Source organism: Electrophorus electricus, chromosome 3 (assembly GCF_041902795.1).
Source record: "Electrophorus electricus isolate QZ-2024a chromosome 3, ASM4190279v1, whole genome shotgun sequence".
NCBI lineage: Eukaryota > Metazoa > Chordata > Actinopteri > Gymnotiformes > Gymnotidae > Electrophorus > Electrophorus electricus.
In genome coordinates, this window is record NC_137499.1 from 28,910,997 (window position 1) to 28,931,990 (window position 20,994).

General features: G+C 43.0%; 2 protein-coding genes across 16 annotated transcripts in view; one reads left to right on the forward strand and one right to left on the reverse strand.

The window, feature by feature from the left end:
- Positions 1 to 128: 128 nt before the first annotated feature.
- On the forward strand, positions 129 to 1,463 carry ier2a (immediate early response 2a). The gene has a single exon (XM_027025097.3). It carries the CDS (start codon positions 229 to 231, stop codon positions 817 to 819), a length of 591 nt encoding a protein of 196 aa, XP_026880898.2. The 5' UTR covers positions 129 to 228; the 3' UTR covers positions 820 to 1,463.
- Positions 1,464 to 5,368: 3,905 nt separating this feature from the next.
- cacna1aa (calcium channel, voltage-dependent, P/Q type, alpha 1A subunit, a) overlaps positions 5,369 to 20,994 on the reverse strand; it is an 84,641-nt gene continuing 69,015 nt past the window's right edge. For 3 of the 15 annotated variants that reach the window (XM_081710949.1, XM_081710948.1, XM_081710955.1), the window contains 7 exons: positions 20,497 to 20,600; positions 17,049 to 17,158; positions 15,733 to 15,868; positions 14,438 to 14,551; positions 10,204 to 10,402; positions 9,406 to 9,662; positions 5,369 to 8,728 (listed from right to left, as the gene is read on the reverse strand). In XM_081710949.1, the coding sequence (XP_081567075.1) occupies positions 8,093 to 8,728; positions 9,406 to 9,662; positions 10,204 to 10,402; positions 14,438 to 14,551; positions 15,733 to 15,868; positions 17,049 to 17,158; positions 20,497 to 20,600 (1,556 nt within the window). In that variant the 3' untranslated portion in view covers positions 5,369 to 8,092. Of the gene's footprint in view, positions 8,729 to 9,405; positions 9,663 to 10,203; positions 10,403 to 11,503; positions 11,546 to 14,437; positions 14,552 to 15,732; positions 15,869 to 17,048; positions 17,159 to 20,496; positions 20,601 to 20,994 lie in introns of those variants that run through there. The other 12 variants (XM_081710952.1, XM_081710951.1, XM_035531220.2 and 9 more) reach the window with 9 other exon arrangements.

Genomic DNA, 20,994 nt, shown 5'->3' on the forward strand with positions numbered 1-20,994 from the left:
AACGAAATGTTACAAGAGATTACATAGTCTGTTGTAGATGCACGCTTGGCCAGGAAGCAAGTAAGGGGAGGAGCACAGTTGTCAATCAGAAACCTTACGTCACAAAAACTATATAAAGCTACGCTGTAGTGGACTTATGTTTGAGTCAGTGAAGGTTCCGCATGGGTGAGAAGTGACAGATTAAAAACAAAATATACTAAGATTTCATATTTAAACTTAATAGAGATAATGGACATCAGTGGCCAAGCCAAGCGGATTATGGTACAAGCTTTAAGTAAAATGTACAGCTCGCGCACCCAGCGCGGTGGACTTCGGCTTCACCGAAGCCTGTTGCTAACGCTTGTAATGAAATCTGCCAGGGACATCTACCATTCAGCCCGACTGGTAAGCGAAAAAGAGGAACAATGTGCCAGGCTGGTTAGTACTACAAAGGACTTGACACAGAAAGAGGAGTCAATAGACACAACCAGCACTGAGGTATCCGGGATACCCGTGGCTCTTTGTGCGCTTGCGACACGGTCGAGTGAGGGCGTCCAAAGGTCCAAAAATGAGAGTGACCCAACTGTACAGAACGCCAGGGAAACCAGAGTCGACAAAGAGAACTGTAGCCCACCCAGACCTGACCGTCACTCCAGAAAACGGCGAGGAAAAACTGCTACAGAGCCTGACTTCCTGCCGTGCAAAAAAGCAAAAATGGACTCGGGTGAAGTCAGGCGCATTCTCCACGATGCGACACTGCGGAGTAACTCTGGGAACTGTGGCAGAGAAATGGATACTTTGTCGACCACACATATGCTAAGGACTGTTGTCACATGCTGATGGGACTGCTTAAAAAGTATTGGAGATGCCCTTGAAAGAAGTCTTTTAAGGGGCAGAGTCCTTGCACACATCCCCGCGCGGCCGTGCCCTAGCTAAACGGAGCAAACAGTATTGCGGTGTAGCTTGCACTGAAATCTTGTTTCTTTGATAGCTGGGTCAACACTTGGCTGTAAGATCCATGGGTCACAAAGTTTATCCGTAGGTCTAAATGGCGTCATGTGACAGCTGATTCATCGAACAGTAAGGCTGTTTTGGAAACTCCAGATAAACCAGCAGGAAGTGACCTGATGACGGAGACATGACTAAGGGAGCTCACAGATGGTGGGTTCCAAACTTGGGTTCAGAAACTGACTTTCCTATCAAACACGCCAGGAAATACTTAATGCGTGCTATGTGTATATCACATAATATGCACCATGTTTGTCTTGTGAACATACCTCTGCTTTCTCAAACCCATTACCAGTGTTATTTATTTGCCAGTACTTTTGTATTTTATTTAACCTACTCTGATTACTGTTGTACTTTAAAGTCTATGAAATGAACTTTGATCGCATTCCCAAGCTGCTAAATGGTCATTCCACAATGTCAACTACCTCTTTTTTGTAAAATAAAACGTTTTAAATTAAAAAAAAAATGTCGTGTGACTGCTTTGCCTTAGTTTTCGCTTTGGTGGTGGGTTGTTTTGCGTGTGATTGTTAAAGCACTACGTGACCCTGGCAGGCGAGACCGGATAATTGACTCGAGAGGTTCGCGGAAGGAAGGAAGGACCGCGTCAAGGCCTGTCAGAGCTCTTCCCTGCCAAGCCAAGTGACTGGAGAACAATAGAGTCATGGTAAACCGCAATTTCCAGCTGTTTATTAGGCTATTAGCAAATCAAGGGAAGTAAAGGCAGTTTCCTTATCCTGCCATTACTTCCTCCAGCCGTTAATTACCATTTAGTTAAGAGCCTGTAAGTCTTATGACAAGGACGCCAGTGTGGAATGGACAGTAAAATCAGACGAGGAACATCTGAGATCAGGTCCTAAACTTGAGAATTTTATACCCAAGTGCATCGATTGCAAAATGTCTACTCAATACAGAACGCTTAAAAACTCAAACGCAGTTCGATTCAGTTAGTAACAACCAACTTCCTACATAAAATAAAACGAAACATAGGCGCCGAAACAGGTTCCAAAGAAGTGGATGACTTAATCTCTTTTCTCAAGGTGGGGAGGAGCAGGAAGCCGCACAGGCGGGGCGAGGAATGTGTGAGGGGGGTTATTTATAGACGGCCGGAAGGCTATCAGCACCCTTCGCACTTCCGTACATCTGGCTAGCAGACCGGGGGAAGGGTGCTCGATAACTGTATGGATAATCAGTTGTCCTGCTAATCTCCACTCCCTTCTGAAACCTGGTCTGAAATCTCGCCGTGAGTGGCTTTCCCTAAGCAAAAGCCCCGATGTCAACACAATACACTTAAACACAAGGGCAAGATGCGAATCGTACATTTAGACGCCGGAATGTGTCAATCTGTAGTCGTACTCGGGCTCTGCACAACGGAGTCCAAACACAAAGACCTTGTCTAAAAATTGCGTTCAACCACAGGGAACCCACCCAAGTGCACTCATATACACACAGCGCACACGGTCATGGGATCACCAGCTAAGACAGAAGGGTACAACACGTAAATTCAGGGAATAAAAATAAAAACACGAACATGGAAATATGCAATGTGCTGAGAAGTTTCAACCTATCTCATGAGTAAGTTACTTACTGACGAATAACCATCACCACATGTCGATGTACTAAAACCACGTGGGGTGACAGGACATGTTCATAATTGCACAGCTTTTTGGAAATGAACCACTGGAATACGCCGAATGGAGAATGCAAGAAAATGTTTTCTTTGACGTTGGCCATAATCTGGTTCTCTAAAGTATTTTTTTCTTTAACAGAAAATACAATGAGCGCTGTTACAGAGAGACTTAAGAGACAGAAAGGGGATAGCGGAAGACAGAAGGAGGCAGGAATATGGGGACAAAAGTAGAGTGGCAGAGAAAGAGATAATCTGTGAACATAAAATTATCGCTTAATAAAAATATACCGTGTGAATGTACCTATACTGCGTCCTGACTCTGGCAGTATCTTAGTTTGCTGCTATCTTTAGACATGAGTGCTGTTGTATGCCACTCTGGAGAAGAGCATCTGCCAAATGCTAAAAATGTAGATGTTAAATGCAGGTAGATCCTGGGCCAACTCAACAACAGTGAGGTTTTCCACATCTTTTTTTATTTCTTTCTTTTTTTGACAGAAGTTATTCTGACTTGTCCTGAACATAGTGTAGAAGTGTCTCACTTTCAAGTTTGCAGAAAAAAAAAAAATAGAAACAAACCAACTGCAATTTGCACCAAAGTTGTTTGGCTCTTTAAATTTTTTTGGGTAATTTTTCAGTATCTTTTTGTTTTGTTTTTAAAAATAGAAGGAAAAGAAACATGTTGCTGTTAAAAACATTTATCTATATTTAGGTTTTTTGATAATACTAGTCTTTTTTAACTCCTGAAGATGAAGTTCCACGCTTTGGCATGCACATAGCACATGCAGTTCTGAAAGTAAATACTTTCTATATATTTTTTTTGTTCAGAAAACATTTTTTCTTTTTATGTTTCTGTATTTTCTTTTCTCATGGTGGGTCCTACATTGCTGGTTACCATTGTGTAGATATTTGTCTGACCAGGGTTTGAGGTTGTTAGTAGTGTGTTATGATGAGTGTGAGAAGGAAAATGGAAAATGGCCTATACTGGTGCTTTCCACACACACACACACACACACACACACACACGCACACGCACACGCGCACACCCGCACACACACACACACACACACACACACACGCATGGTGAATGGGTTGCATGCAAAAGCCAGGTATATATAGAAATATAATTGGCTCTTGCATGCAAAATACATAAATACAATAATTACGTTCACACAGTGAAGTTGTTGGCCTCTCTCTTGCCCATGGTCTCTCTCTCTTTCTCTCTTTCTCTCTCTCTCTCTCTCTCTCTCTCTCTCTCTCTCTCTCTCTCTCACACACACACACACACACTTTCTTGCTACAAATATTGGCTCCCACTTGCCTAGCTATCTTGCGCCTAGTGTATTGCATATAGAGGCCTTTATCTTTTGATTTAAGGTTGGCCAGTAATATAATCTCTACAAAATGTTTTAGAACATTCAAAACTGGACAGAGTTAATATAGACAGGTGGATCGATCTCTTGCTCGCTCTCTCTCTCTCTCTCTCTCTCTCTCTCTCTCTCTCTCTCTCTCTCTCTCTCTCTCTCTCTCTCACACACACACACACACACAAACAAAGAAAACAGTTGTTAGGCAGATAGACTTCGGGTAGGTAAACAAAATAATGGAAGCAAAAAAATTCTGTGTTGGCTGAAGGCTCTGTTTCAAATGTAGAAACAAAGAATGAAAAGTGAATCATTCATGCCAGCTACATTTTACACAAACTAAAATCCTGATTTTCTGCCAAACACTTCAGGTTATATGCTGTCAATCACTGGCTTTGAATCAAATCATTTTGAAATGCAATCCTATCATAGACTTAAACATATGAGATAGATCAGAGGTTTAACTTGCATTTTGTTGTCATTCCAGGGCTTGTTTGGTAGGTTTTGAGCAGCCATTCTGTTAATGTTTCTCCTAGCCACATATGTTTCAACTAGCCTGAAGGTCTATCTACTTCCATCAACAATTAAAGAATTAGACACTAGAGATTTGAAAATTATGCACTCTGAGGGCAGTCTGCCAGCAGAGAACATCCTTTTAAAATTGTTTACACGTCTTACTGCTTCAGAAGGACATACGATAAAGTTCTGATTTTAAAAACATCATTCAAAGCAGAAATATGGTAATTTGAATTAATATAAATATAGATTATTGGTAGATTTCTATGTAACTGCAATTTGGTCTCTTCAACACAACTTTTTCATTATTTTGTATACTCCCGACAGATAGATAGGCAGACAGACAGACATATAGATAGATAGATTGATAGATAGATCAGTAGATAGATGTTGAATGCATGGTGAATAAGGCACTGAGCAACTAAGTCAGTGATACATTCCTAGACACCCAAATCTTTCAAGCTTTAAATGTCAAGAGGATTTAACTATACTAAACTAGCAAGGGGAGCCTTCATCCCTTTTTAATATCAAAAATCTAGTGTTAGCCATAGATTACACGTGATACTCACCCATGATTTGAAAATTCTATAACATAAATAGGTACTGTGTAAAAATAAATGCATGTTTTCTCACATACACTTGTCATTACATACAGGCATTATTCACTGTAAAACGTGACCATGAGTGATTATGCATGTTAGTACTGAATGCTACATATATAATGATTGCAATGTCCTTTGGGACAATACCATTTGGCAGTGAATCTGTGTGGACTAAAGTCTGATATCAGAATTTTGTTTGTTGCAAGTTAGAATAAAATGGTGATTATACTTGGGCCATAGGGACACAAAGATCAGTGGGACACAAGAGACAGAGATTTTGGCAGAAAAGGCCCGGTCATTGTTTTACCCATGCAATTTGATTGGCTGTGTTACATGTTCCTGTGCAGTTTGATTGGCTGTGTTACATGTCCTGAACACAGAATGGTGCACCATTGGTGACAGACATTTAAGTCTTACAACCCAGTGTACAGATCATTGACATAAACATGGAACAGAAAAAGAATGATAGAGTGCGAATCAGGACCACAGGCTAGTACTGTGTGGAGCACAGTGCCATCTATTGATCAGCTTGAGGTAGTGGAGCTCTGTTTCTTTCATCAGACTGCTCTAAATTGAATTGCCCCTACTGTTCCTATTAGAAAATTCACAGATGATCTAACTATAAAAAGAAACATCTATGGGATGAGCCTGAATGGTAAGTCACTGCTTTCCTTTCTAAGGAAAAGGGCATGAATGGTGCTCACACTGCCTTGAATAGTGCAGCAGTGGCAGTCCACAAAGAGTACTAATCTGTGTGTCTCTCATCTCAAACAGGTAGTTCTTTCTTGAGTCAATTATTAAATAAGATGTTCAAGGGCACAATAGCCATGAGAATATAATAAGGATCAATAACCATCAGCAACGTTTTTATGATCTTAATCATAAAAAATGTCATATTAATGTAGACTTGAGCTCATGGTAATTAAAATGATTAATTATGTACATTTGCATTGATTCACAATTGATATACATAAATTACTTAGCATACATTATAATTTCATTTTACATCTAGGAAAATAGCTTTTTTAATACCCAGGACAGTATACATCTCATTCTGAGGAATAAATTGGGGACATTGCTCCATATTAACTACCCATGTCATATGTGGGAAGTAGATAAGCTGGAGGCGAGGAGTGAGTCTACCATGGCCCCGAATGCATCACTGCCACAGAGCTCCACATACCACACAAACAGAAACACACCGAAAACAAACATGGCAATACAAAGATCACAGCTGATTAGAAACCAAAACTAGATACGAAATCAATTCATCATTGTCATCTTCATCATCATCATTATCGTCATTGTTCTGTAGGTATAAACGTCATCATTATTAACAAATCTAATAGAAAGATGATGGGGTTCTCGCTCTTCTCTCCTCCTCCACTCGCTTCTCACTCTATCACACCCTGGAAGACTGGAGTAAGGGGAAAGAGTCCACATATAGTGGCTATATGCATGGATTTGGCTGTGTGTGACTGTGAGAGTCTATGTGTGCTTATGAGTTGTACATGGATGCGAGGGTCTGTGTGCTTGTATGTTGGCCCTTTTGTGCAAGTGAGCGAAGTATTAATATAGTGTGGTATAATGTAAATAAAAAGCTTACAAAATGCTCTGTCCCTCCTTTAGCTTTAACATAATTGTGCTTCTGAGTTGTTAGCAATCTAGCAATCATTTTATGTTCTTGGTAGTGATACTGATCATTTGGCAAAGTATCTATTGTAAAATTGTTGTGGGAAGCTCTCCCAGATACTGTAGAATGAAGCTGAAAGGTTTAAAATGGCAAGCATTGGGCTCTTGCCCCCTTTGTACCATCCCTAAAAGAATGAGGGATGATTTCAGAGAAGAGTGAAAGAGAGGGAGGCCAGGATGGGAGAGAGAGAACTTCACAGACAGAAATGACATGACCAAGAAATCCCCCCCCCTCCCCAAATCTATTCAAAGTTTCTTTGTTCATTTTTTTCTTTTGTTATTGTTTCAATCATGCAGGATTTCCAAGGGATTTTTTAATTCTAGGAGTTCAAACAAAGCTGAGCAGTGCAACAGAAGAATCAAGCTCCAATGTTTCTGACAAGAAGTAGAATAAGAAGCCATAGTAGAAGAAAGAGTGGAGACCGTTTTGTTTGTTTGTTTTCCCTCCCCTCTTTGCGTTCATATTAATCTTCTCTCTCTTTAGTTGGGGCTTCCGTAGCAATGAGGGGTTGGGGTTCCCACAGGCAGTCAGGGTGTGCATGCCCCTGCCCGACCCCACCTTTTAGGCAAAACCCTCCCTCACACACACAAACACACTGACACACACACTGACACACACACACACACACACACACACACACACACACACACACACACACACACGCACACTCACACAAGTGGCCAGTGGCCTCACCTTACCGAAATAATTATTAACAGTAAACATAGATGATAAAACTCATCGATATTGCCCAACATGTGGGTGGATTTTTGCAATAGACGGAGCTCCGGTCAAGTTGTGTAAAGCAAGTAGTGTTTCTCAACATTCAGAATGCGAGTATCTCCACTTCTGAGTTCTGGTCACTGTGACTGTGGTCACCTGTCACTTTGTCTGCTGAATAAATGCATGACATGTCCAGAAAAAGAGTGCACACTTTCTTCCTCTGTATTCAATTATTATACCAGTTCTTTTTTTTCTTATTCCAATATTGTGTGTCAGACCTACCCGCACCTCCTAAACACCCCTTGTCCTTCTGGTCACTTAAAGCAGTCCGCCCATCGGTAGGGAAGCACTAGGCAGCAGGGGAATAGAAAAGAGAACATAAATAACAGAAAGGAGAGAATCATGCCTTGAATTCCCCTGTGGCTTCTTAGCACCCTTTCTCCGTGCTTCCCTGGAGCATGCAGACTCGGGGCCGGGACTGCCTCTCTTCTGGTGTGACCTCCTCAGCGGCAGTGTCCCTTTGCAGCGGCTGCTGAAATGCTCTCTCCCTCGTTCCCTCCCTCATTCCCTCCCCTCTCCCTAGAGGCTAGCACCAGTCATCCTCATCAGTCTCACTGTAGGGTTCATGCAAGCCTTTTCTGGGCCCCCTGGGGTGTGGGGGCTTGTGGGGTCCAGGGTGGGGAGGGGCATGATGGTGTGGGGAGGGCGAGGATGAGCGGTAACCATTGGGCATGCGACGAGAGGGTGGCTGGGTCTGCTGGAGGGCTCCATGACGGGAAGTCCTGGGGGAGCGTGGGTGCGGAGAGCTGTGGGAGTGAGGGTTGCCCTGCGTCGGGCTCTGCTCATAGGCTGGTGGCGCATGACGCTCAAACCCGTAGTCCCGGTCATCGTAGAAGCCATCACCCACTGCGCCCTCAGCAGGGCCCGGGCCCCAGCGGGAGTGTCGGGTGGAGCGGGGCGAATCATGATGGGAAGGGGGCGGGTGGTGGTGGGGCAGTACAGGGGGCTCGGGGCCGGGCGGAGAGAAGCGGCGAGGGGTGGGGGTAGGGAGACGGCTGGGCGGCCCCGGTGGGGGAGTGCCAACCGGCTTACGGACCACGGGTGAATAGGTGACGTGGGGTCGGGGGGTGGAGGGGGTCTGGGGTAGCTGGCGTCGGCCTCGGCGAGGCGTGCTGGTCCCGGATGTCGAGGGGACGGGGCTGCCACTCACCGAACTACTACCCTACATGAAAATGGAACAAGGCAAATAAAAAAAGAACAACAAAATTATCCACAAAACGAGAGAGAGAGGGGAAGAGAGAAAGAGAGAAGGAGAGAAATAGAGGACACCGACACAACAACAGTAAAGGGGGGAAAGTGTAGTTGTGAAAGAGTGGGAGGGAGAAGAGTGTGAAAGAGAGAGAAAAGAGTAAAGAAACATCGAGAAGTGAGAGAACGGTGTAACCAACGAAAATGATGAGATAAACGACCCAGCGGTGAGAAGCAACACGCGACAGAGAGAGGACACAGAAAAAAGAAACACATACAGGAGAAAACAAAATGAAGAGGAGTTGATTACCATTGGAAGGGTGAAAAACCCAGCTTAAAGTCATTAGTCAACTCTCTCACACACAAACAGGTTTGTGAACACTTTGTGTCAGATTCATTAGCATCACCTGCTATGCAATGTTCTACTTGCAGGCTCTGCTGGCCTGGTTTAACACAGTAGTCCTCCAATGAACACACATGCGTGCACACACACACATGTTCCAGTGGCAAAAGAAAAGCATTGCAGTGAAAAGGAAGCTGGAAAATCCATCAATGTTAATGGATTCCCTTTGAGAGTGAGATGAGCACACAAGAGTGTGTGTGTGTGTGTATGTGTGTTTGTGTACACATGCAAATTCGTTCATCACCCACCTGCCGGTGCGCAAGGCACTCACGGCCCTCGCTGGGCGAACGGGACCAGCGGTGGTCCCTGTCCCGTGTGGGACGGTGCACGTGCTCACCCCGGTCCCGCTCGCGCTCCGGCGTGTAGTGTTCCTTGTCCATTGAGCCGTGGTGGCGGCGGTGATGGTGGTGGTGGCGGCGGTCCCTGGCCCGGCCCCGGTCCCGCTCCTTCTCCTTGGGAGGCAGCTCGCCTGACTGCGTGGTGGTGCTCAGGTCCGTACCTAAACCTGCCATGCCAGTAGGAGAGATATCACTGTGGGGAGGGGGGCTGACTCTATCATCTCTACTGAAATTACTATGTCTAAATAAACGGAGAGGTGATCTTCATAACTGGTGCAAACTCCAGATGTCACCTATAGGGATCTGCAGTCCTTCTCCTGTAGTGCTACTTTTCTGCAGAGTTTAGTACTAACCCAAAAGCATACCTGCGTCAGGGTTTCACTAGCTCTTTTATAGGCTGAATCAGCTACGCGAGGCATGGTTATGGGTTAACTCTGCAAGGAGTATGCTCTCAAGGAAAACTGATCTACACTAACACTACTCACTATCATCATCATTGTCATCATCATCATCATCACCAGCACCACCATCATCACCATTATCACTGTTCCTTGCTCTGACACAATATGACTACTACTACTATTAATAGTATGCTTTATGTCATAAATTAAATGCCAATTATAATGAAGAAAACAAAATGAAAACATGAAACAAAATGTATCCATCATCACTAATTCGCATCCCCCTGGCTCCTCCCTTGGCTCTGACCTGTGTCTGCATCAGTATAGCGGCTGAGCGACCTCTCAGAAGCACGGTGGCTGCGTTCCCGCCGCCGGTGCCCATGCCTCTGTCCTTCCTCCGGGATCACCCGCTCCATGGCATAGTCCTCGGCCCGCACCACCCGGCCCAGACGCCCGTGGCCCAGTGAGGAGGCCGAGCGCTTCATCGGGCTGTTGTCCGAGATGGTCTGCCAGTGCCACACACACAGGGAGGGAGGGCACAGGAGAAACAATGAAGGAAGAGAGAGGGGTTTCCGTATGATTACAGAGCGATGGACCAAGGGGACCTGAGAGGTAGGTTTAAGTCCTGTAGTGTCCTCCTGTTTAAGACGAAAGCATGTTTGTGTGTGTGTGTGCGTGTGTGTGTATATATGTGTGTGTGCATGCAAGGCTGTCTGCACATCAGTGGGTTCGTTTGTGCTTTATTTGGCCTGAACACACACACACACACACACACACACACGCACGCACAAATACACACAACATGCATGCATGCACGCACGCACGCACTCATACGTGTCCTCGTGCATGCCCTGCCAATCCCAGTGGCTCCAGAAGACACATCCAACATGCAACCAGCCCAGAGGAGGTAAGAGAGAAAAGAGACGGGGTGAGAGAGAGCGGGAACGTGGGTGGCAGGGCAGGAGCGTGCCGAGCCTCATGCCTCACATGCATCTCCGACTCCACCTGTAGGGAAACCATCCACCCGATGACCTCTCGGTGACCTCCAGCACCCCCCTTTCCAGCCCACTGCAGAGGAATGTGCACTCCACCCTGGCACACCTTGGCCTGCAGAACCCTCCCTGCTGCCTGCTGGGCACGACAAGCAGGAGGGCGGAGCAGGTGGCTCTGGGACTGCAGCCCTGTCATTTATCAGCCTTGGTGTGTTGGAGCCAAGCAACCAATCAGTGTGGACCACAGCTCCGTGCACATGTCTATGTATGTGAATTTACCCTCCCATGACACACCCACACATGGATGTTGGCAAGCACGTGCATGCACATGCATGGGTAAGCCATGAGAGTACAATAGACTGGTAAAAAGGATAGACAGACAGAAAGGTAAAGACAGATGGACAGACAAAAAGACAGGCCAGTTGCTATATTCACATACATATAGAGAAGAGGGCTGCAGACCAGGATGGCAGACAGAGAGATGACAAACTTTTAATGGTTAAAAGTAAAGCTATGCTTTAAGAAAAGGAAGGCGCCTTTTAGGGAGCAGTAGCCTTAGAGATCTAAACAGGAAGGCTTGAGGGAGTGACAGCCAGATGGAAATAAAGAACATACACCGAGGTTATTCCCCCGATGTCTTCCTCTCCTCCTTGGCTGCTACTCAGGCGCAAGCACAGAGAAGCAAATCAGCAGCACGCAGATGGTACAAAACATACGCACATGCACACACACACACACACACACACGCACACACACACACACACACACACACACACAAGTATGGCCAACAGAGGACAGAGAGATGTGTGATTGTAGTAGAGAGAAGAGTGAGTGATCACATTCAAAGAAGGAAAGAAGGGAGAGTGCAGGCCAGGTGAAGGAAACAGAGAGAGAACGAAGGGAAGGCCAAAAAGACAAAGGGAGTGAAAGGGGGAGAGGGCAAACAAAAAGAAAGAGACAGAGAGAGAGAGAGAGACAGAGAGAAAGAAAGAGAGAGAGAGAGAACCTAGTTAGAAACAGAAGCAGCAGGGAGTGACACTTACCACAGTAACACACACACACTGAAAGCCAAAGGCAGTGTTAGAAACACCACTGGAAACACCATCAATGCCACACCACGGTACACCACAAAACATGGAGTGTGGTACACAGATCACAGGATGGAGAGAATACTTAACATATGCTGCGGACAAATACAGTAAGCACAGGACCACAGCAATCACACCCTATTCTACATTTACATGTGAAACACATAAAATGTTTCACAAGTACTGCAAAACATCAAAATATTGTACACAAAGGCTAAGGTAATTGACAACATCACATGCACATACACACACACACACGAAAATACACACAAACACATGAAAACACACACACATACACACAAACCTCGGTGCACATTAACCTAACCAGTATTTGTTTCAACCTGGATGTAAATTATTACTCCTTATCAGGTTACAAAATATAATATATTCAGGATTAAAGTGATTGTTAAAATAACCAAAAAATACACTTGAGAACTGTTACTGGACAAAAAACTTAACAGTATAATTTAAAGTATGAATATATGCACTGTAGTTCACAAGGTTCCTAGAGATCTAGAGAGACAGGACTGCTATACACATGTCAGAACAATCTAAGCAGGTTAAGAGAGTTCCCGGCTGAAACAAACCCATATAAAGAGAAAATCATTTACACTGTAAACTGGGCATAGAAGATACACAGGACACACAAGAAGACATTAAGAAGAGGGAGGGATTAATTGGAAAAGAAAATTTCAAGTTAGAGAAAAAGAGCAATAAGTGAAAAATAAAAGAACCAGGCATTCTGCATATGTGTGTATGTGTGTGGTGTGAGTGTGTTACCACGGCAGTCACTGGAGCACAAGGCGCTAACGGAGATGGTGTGATATGAAATGGGGGAGGGATTCTTCTCAGGCTACCCAGGGGCAGGCACAGAGCAAAGAGTAGCATGCAGAGAGGGACATGTCTAATCCCTGATCTACTCTATTACCTGCATCAAATATGCACTTTAAAGTTATGAACCTATAAAGTCATATATTGTGTGTTCTAAATATATCTATAGGATTTTAGTGTTTGAAGACACAAATGTATTCTTAAATACATCTTTTCAAACACATTTGTTTTCATAGTTTTAAGTACTTAAAATGGATATTTACCCTTGTTTTTGTAATTTTTAATTTTTTATGGGAAGGAGTTCCACAGGGTTTCGTGCTTCGGCCAATTTAATTTTCTATAAGTTTCAATTCATATTGCTCTAAAGGGGCATATATTAAACATTCATTTCAAAATAATATAATATTTTTGCAAGATTTTATGGTATTTCTCACTGCTTGATTTAGGAGTTAAAGGTGGCACAAAAATGACCACCTATACTTTCACAGGGTACAATTTCAGGATTAAAAACTGTTTTTAGAAAATCTAATATACGTCTAATGTAGGGACACAACAGTTGGGCTATTAATTCCATTTCAATGAAAGACCTGGCAAAGAACACAACACCTGTATGTTGTATAATTTATCAAACATTAATATACTGCTTTTCACTTGATTGAATGTGAGTAGAGATCAATTTCTTGCATGTCTAATAAACCTTAGTTTTCGCAGTTTAGCTTTCACAGATTTGATTATTTGCGAAGATGTGTAGATTACAAATTGAAAAGAAAACTAAAAATAGTTTAGTAACTCCTAAATTCATAGAATATATGTATTATAAAATGTATAATTTAATACCATATATAAATACACAAATTTATTATAAAAAGTTACATTTTGTAAAAATTTTCAGTCTGCTAAAGAAGTGTTGACAATGGATTCTGGAGTCTCCACACTTTGCGTTAAATATGGTCAACAGGATTAAGAGTTAATGTTTGTGTTAAGGCCCTACAGATATTTGTGTTTTTTTCACTTCCACAGGGGACCTGTGCAGCTTCACTTCATATGAAAACAGTTCTAACTCAAACTGACTCCTGTAACTAAGGAAGTTGCTTTTATAACTAAGGAGTCAAACAGCCCATGGTCTAAGAATGCACGTAGCTGGAGTTCATTGGTTAAGCTACTAGCTGTCAAAGTTAAATTTAAAAAATGGTTTAAAGCATTTTATTTGAGCAAGTGCATTACAATACCTTCTTAATTAACATTATAATACTTTAATGTTTGATAACCTAACCTAAAGACATGATAAAGATAAATTGTCTTCATACTTGGAGTTTTACATGATCATTCTTTGAACTGAAAAATTATGCCCTGTGGAAGACTGTGAGAGGTCATTTTTGATCTACTTCATCATAATGTTTCTAACTTTGCCACCTCAGTCTTATTCAGTTCAGTGATACGTCCAAAAAAGTTTTCATTATTTTTGATTTCCTTCTAATGTTGAACTGCACACGCTGGTCACACAGGCAACAATGGAAAACGATTTGCCACCGGGGAGAAGAGGAGCGATACACACAGTGGGAGACAAAGAGGGAGGGAAGAGGAAAAGGGAGACACACTAAAAAAAATGTGAGAGGATGAAAGTGCTCACTTGGTTGTCTGCCGGGAGTCGAGGCATGGAAACAGCCCTGCCGTGGCCTTCCATTGGCAGGAAGGGCTCGGTGTCTGAGAACCCGTCCCGCCCCATCTCTCGCATCTCTACCGTCTGCAGAAACAGAGGGAGAGGACGCGTGACTGCCCAGGGACAGCAGGCCTGGGCTCGAGGCCAGGAGACAGGCCTGAACCGCGCAGACATAAGGAGACCTTTCTGAAGAGATGCATACGTGGCAAAACAGTCCTGGCTCAGCCTCTGCTCTTACACTTGCAGTGTGCGCCGGCCAAGAATGGCCTTCTGATTGATGCAGACACAGTGTTCTTGTTTGGTCTGATATACAGAAAGGTCAGATTATAGGAGGTTGAGGTTCATATGGAGAGGGCAGTGCGAGATATTGTTAGTGGTACAACCACCAACAAGCATACACTCATTGTTTCCCTCTCTCACAAGCACACATGCAAACGCACACACAAGAAGACAAGCTTGGTGCCACTGTCAAAAACATGTCATAAAGCTAGCAGAGCTGGTCAGGAGTGTTTTTCTGTCCGACCCTTCCAGGTCCAGAGGGGTTCAAATGTCCCTCCTGGACAGCCGAGCATGGATGAGCGTATGTGATGGGATGAATTTCACTGCCAGGGGAAGAACACAAAGAGACTGGAAGAAAAAGAAAAAAACAGCTACACTGAGAGGCATCATGAGAGAGAGAGGAGCTTGGTGGATGATAATAGTGGAGAATGATCTATGGAGTCCTGTTCTCAGGACCCAAAAAAAAAAGTTTCCAGATCTAGTTACCATCTCCAAAATGCACCCAGACAGAGCGTAGGCAGCCTGGTCCACTAGGGCTATGGATACAGAGCACTGACAAATACACACCATGACGTTCACCAGCCATCATTCCAACACCAGGCCCACCAGAATGACTCTGTTAGTAAACAGTGCTGGAAGCTGTAAACACTCTCCAAATCTTTTTGCAATGAACTAAATCTTCAGTGTTCAGGTATATGGAGTGGCACGACACTAGAAAGTGACAGAGAAGGCTGTGAAAAACCTGCCACTGAGTGTATGTTAAGGTTCTCAGATGATTAGGACAGCAATGTGTCCATGAAAATCATGTAAGACTCATTCTTCCTGTGTCAAGCTGTGCCCTGGAAATATCCCTGCAGGTATTAATCAGACACATGCTAACCTGTATTTCAGCGAGTGAAGGAAGCTAGTCAGCCAAATGCAAACATAGGAGTGTGTGTGTTGAATGCGGGTCCTGGGTGTGAGTGAACATGTCTGAATCCTGGTACCTGGGAGTTGGGCCGGCTCATGCTGCTCTCCTCTGGGGGGAGGCCATCTGGGCTCCAGCTGCCTGCTTTTTGGGACATCTCCTGTGCTCTCGCTGTCACCCACGAGTGGCTTTCTGGGATGCCTCCATCCACCGCGCTAAGACATATATATGCAGTCAACATAAGGATCCAACATAAAGTTTCACTGTTTGTTTTAAGGCCCTGAAAGGACTGGTGCCTTTTATATTGCAGATATGGTTATTCTATATAATGCCCCTAGATCATTAAGGTCCTCCTCCCAAGCTTTCCTTGAGCCTGACTAACATGGAAAGGTGACTGTGTTTTGGCAATTGCACGCAGTAGCAAGGTTATGGAAGAGTGTACCACATGATCAAACATTAAATCTAAGTCTAGAACATATTTTATTTGGGAACAGATAAATATATCATGCATGTTGTGATATGCAACCCTTTATGCAGTGAAGAGCGGAAGTAATGAGAAAAATCCATTGCATACTCAATTACTCCCTGTACAGCACTTTGGTGGTACATTGTTTTAAACATGCTTTATAAATAAAATGTACTTACGTGTTTATCTCACAATTTATGATCATTTATGATCATTTATGATCAATTTATGATTAGTACCTAAATGTGTTATTAGCACTGAATTGTCAATTAAGCATAGTTCCTTTTCATAAGTTACAAACTAATCAATATCCTTTAACAGTGTTTTTCTGACTTCAGACAGCTCTCCTAACACCTGAAATAGGTACAAGGGTTTCTGGATTGCTTTCTTCAGGTGTGTTGGAAGCTGAGCAAATATGTGGAACATTGACGGTCTGGGGACCTGAAGGACTGGATTAGCCTTCTCTGCAAGCCCCCACAGGTTTACAGACATTCTGGGAGTGCTTCATTTTCTGTTCAATTAGGAAGAAGAGCAGCATTATGATGTCATGATGTTACTGAGCCTCAACCTGTCTCAGCTGCCATGGCTACTCCCACCACCCCCTGATGTCCCCTGCTGTAGCCCACCACACCTCTACCCCAGCCAACTACTTCTCCGTTGTCCTTGATGGACGTTCTCATGTGGGATGGGTTTCGGACACACGCACACCAGCAGGACCAGACTGGGACTTCTAGAAAACCGGACTAGACATGAATTACTTATTTTCTCATTTTTAAAATGTATTTATTTATTTATTTATTCTCTTTCACTACTTATTCTGCTCCTTATTGTTTATAAATAAATTTGACTTTGACAATCAAATCTGCTCATTCAACTGCAAAGACAGATAGAGAGAAAAGCGCATAGAGAACCTTTGCATGCCTACTTACAGTGAGTTGGCAGGGTCTTGTTGTGAATCAGGAAGGCCACTGAGTCCGTGCCCACCATCCTGGTTTGGAGAGGGTGGCTCCAGGCGCTGAAACATTAATGGCGTTCGATTCTGTGTAAGATACAACATGGCCTACAGCTGGTATCAGGCAAGCTGATGGGAAAATGGGGGTGGGAAGGAGGTAGTGGATACAAAGCATCCCAGATGTAAAATGGAAGGGGACTCCATCGGCAATAGGAGACAGTCAGACCAATCAGCCAGGAAGCATTCTGGGTTTTGCAGTCTGGTGGGGCAATGGGTTGATCCTCTGAGCTGAGCTGTCAGGAAGCTGCCAATGGTACCATGCTGAGAATTCATTTACATTTTGGTCTTTTCAGTAAATGAATGGACCTGGCAACCAGTTGGGTGCTAAAATGAGACACTGTTAATATTTTCCAGTCATTTCTAATCTGTGTAATTGCTCTAACTGCATGACAATTATGTTGTATTAAATTCAGAAAGAGTCTAAAAGCATTGGTGTATACAAGCCTTAAATATACAAATTTGTAACCTCATTTGTAAAACCAGATTGATTTATGAAAACAGGAGAAAGTCTGGAACACCCTGTTTTGTTCCATATAAAACATACTCAAAGAAGAAATTTAAAATTGTCACCCAACATGAGCAACCAACTCAAAAATATAAAATATATGACTCAAAAGAGCAGCTAACTGGTTTCACACAAACTAAATAAGCCCTTTAGAAAATGCATGACCAGATATAAACATAAGATGTTACTAATTAGCAAATGAGTACAAGCAGGCAAAACATACCATAAGAAACTTCAAGTCTCACAAATACACAGAATTGTTGATTGGGATTTGGAAAAGGTGCTGAATAATTAGAGGTTAGGAGGAGAAGGGGTTCAAATAGGCTACTGTTTCATTTTCATTAGGAAGAAAATATCCATGGGTAGGGCAGGAAAGCTAGAAATTATTGGGTGAAGAGTTTGTAGGTATGTACCAAACAATTCTATGCCATCCACTTAAAAACATCAAGAGTTGGGCTGAGATGAGATGAGAAGTCCCAACACTTGAGCAAGTCACCCATGCCTCATGATATACAATTACCTTTTGCTGTTCATTTGATGAACCTAGAATAACATCTACTGATGAAGAGAATTGTTGAAGCCATGGATGCCTGATGCTTTTAAGTGAATGTATATTTGCGGATCACATAGGAGAGCAACTGTACAGAGGTAAGGCCCATGTTGCATTGAATGGTAACATTAATGCAAAGTTTACCACTAATACATCTTTTGTGAACCCCTTAATTACTTAACATGGCCGTAAAGACACATACTAATCTAGGACATCTCGATGCAAAATTATTGCGCAATATTACCACCATAGAGAACGCTGTGCATGGGGCTCCCACTATGGAATGCTGTGCATGGGGTGCCTAGGATTGAGGCAAAGGAGGAGTACAGCAGGCATGAACCATGAAGAGAGCAGTGCAAAATGGAAACATTTGTTTGGGCAAGTCCTAAATTCCCAACACAGTCTCACCATAATCCATAGAAAGTCCAAAAACCAACTGGGGTTGGAAATGCTTTTAGTGGTTATATAAAGTCCTGCTTGTGATAATTCCTATATTCTTTGTAAGAGTGGGTTTCATGGCCTGCTTGCAAAAATACTTAAAAGTAGTAATGCTTATTTCTCATAAGGTAATTGTTATACTGTTCGTCTTTCAGATGCAATTGTTCAATGCTAGTAATAAAGTGTTTCATTTGGGAACATATGTAAAAAAAATATATATATATTTTTTAATTTAAGGTGTATAGGTAAATTACAATACCCAATATAAGACAGAAAAAAACATGAAGTTGGCACGTGTTCTGCCAGCATTAAATAATCTTCCTGACGTTTGTTTGTGATGTGTTGTGATGGTTCCTGTTCTGCACTAGTATGATGATTGTGGAAGGTTCAGCTTTATGAGCAAGAGAGTATTAAAAACACATGCTAGACTCAACTACCTGAATAGAACATTCTTCTCACCCCATATACATTTCAATAATCCTCCTGAAATGACAAAGTTCCTTGTGAACAGGCTTAAATCAGTTGGTCATTTCATTTGTCCACTTTATAGGTCATCTTTAGAATTTTACTGGGTGGATAATCTTCCAAACAGTGCTGGAAGAGCCTCTATTGTTTAACCTGTAGATGCAATTTCAGCCAAACACATTGGTACACACACTACCTGACTGCACTCCTTTCTCCTGTTCATCTTTGTTTGGCAACCCACAAATCTAGGAAATCCACCCAGAGGGAAAAAATAGCAAACCTTGGTATCAAAGTACTAACAAAAATAAGATAAAATCTCAGGAAGAACATCTGTCCCACATATTAACACAAGATCCAGGGAGCAAAAGGAGGCTCTAGGAAGACTCCAGGAGCCCAAAAGCACTGCACCAGTTAAACGAAGGAGAAAATATAACTTTCACAGTTACAGCATGGTGAAGAGGAAAAACCCAGTACATCAGAGCATTAGATATGGATGCCAAATATCAGGAACATCTGGCCATACAGAAGTCACTCAGGTGCTTGTTCAGTCCCTTGTCATCTTGAGTTTGGACTACTACAACTCACTCCTGACAGGCCTTCCCCTCTGTGCAATCACACCCCAGCAACTTATGCATTAAATTTAAAACACTGATACTCACTTACAAAGCCATAACTGGACCAGCATCCACATATCTATACGCTCTAATCCAATCCCATTCAGCACCACATGGCCTTCGAGCCTCTAGTAATGCTCTATTTGAACCACCATCGCTCAAAACACAAAGGAGACCTTCATCAAGACTCTCCTCTGTCTTGGTACCCGGGTAGTGGAATGAACTTCCACTTGCTGCCGTTGACAGTTAAGTCACTGGCAGTCTTCTAACGAAGACCTAAGATTCACCACTTCACTGAGTCACTAAGCATATAACATGCACTATAAAAAATATTTTACTGTCTTCTTTTTCACTCTAGCCAGGGCTTTAGCTTGACTACAAAGCACTCCTGCTATTCACACTGGACAAGGGTGTCTGCCAAATGCTGTAAATGTAAATGTTTAAAGACTACAGTAATATGACAAGGAGAGAATACCCAACAGCCTAAATGATGATAGAGTCTCAGGGGTCTAACATGGACTAACACTACAGGGTGGTTTAAAAAACAAAACATAATCTGGGTTGTCATAAACATCTTAGTCACAGCTTCCCAAATACAAACAATCATCTCAGTACCATAAACAAAATGCTAACTTTCTTTGCCTAGGTGCTTGTTGTACCTCGAGAATAAATGACACTCACTTAGAAACCCAGAAGAGAGCCACAATGCTGAAAGCTGAGTATGAGTTAGGCCTAAGCAGCGGGAACGGTAAAGTGAGTAACAGAGAGAACGCTAGTGTCAATCAAACAGTACCTGCTCATCTCTGAGAGCCTCCATCCGCTTGATCTTGCTTTGCCTGTAGTACTCCATGATCATCATGGCAGCATAGATCTTGCCCACTGTCAGGTCTGTCGCTGCTGAGAGAGGGAAAAGTTACCCTGCGCGATTAGACACGGTGAGATGGACCCTGAGCGAAGGGGGGTAGGGGGGACATTCATGCACACAAAAGACACAAACACAACTCGCTTTTTTCTCTCTCTCCCTGTCATACACACACATACACACACACACACACACACACACACACACACACACGTATACATTCACACACACAGTATACATGTACACAGAGCCAATAGTCTTTTCACAGGCAGACTGGTTTAAAAAATCCTTATCTGTTATACATTATGTATAATCAATAACATTATACAGCTCTTCATGTCCTTTTGTTGACAGTCTTACTATTTAATCTCATTACTTTGCTGTTTGTATCTTCATTCGGTCATCCTTTCTCATCAAATTAAATCTTTT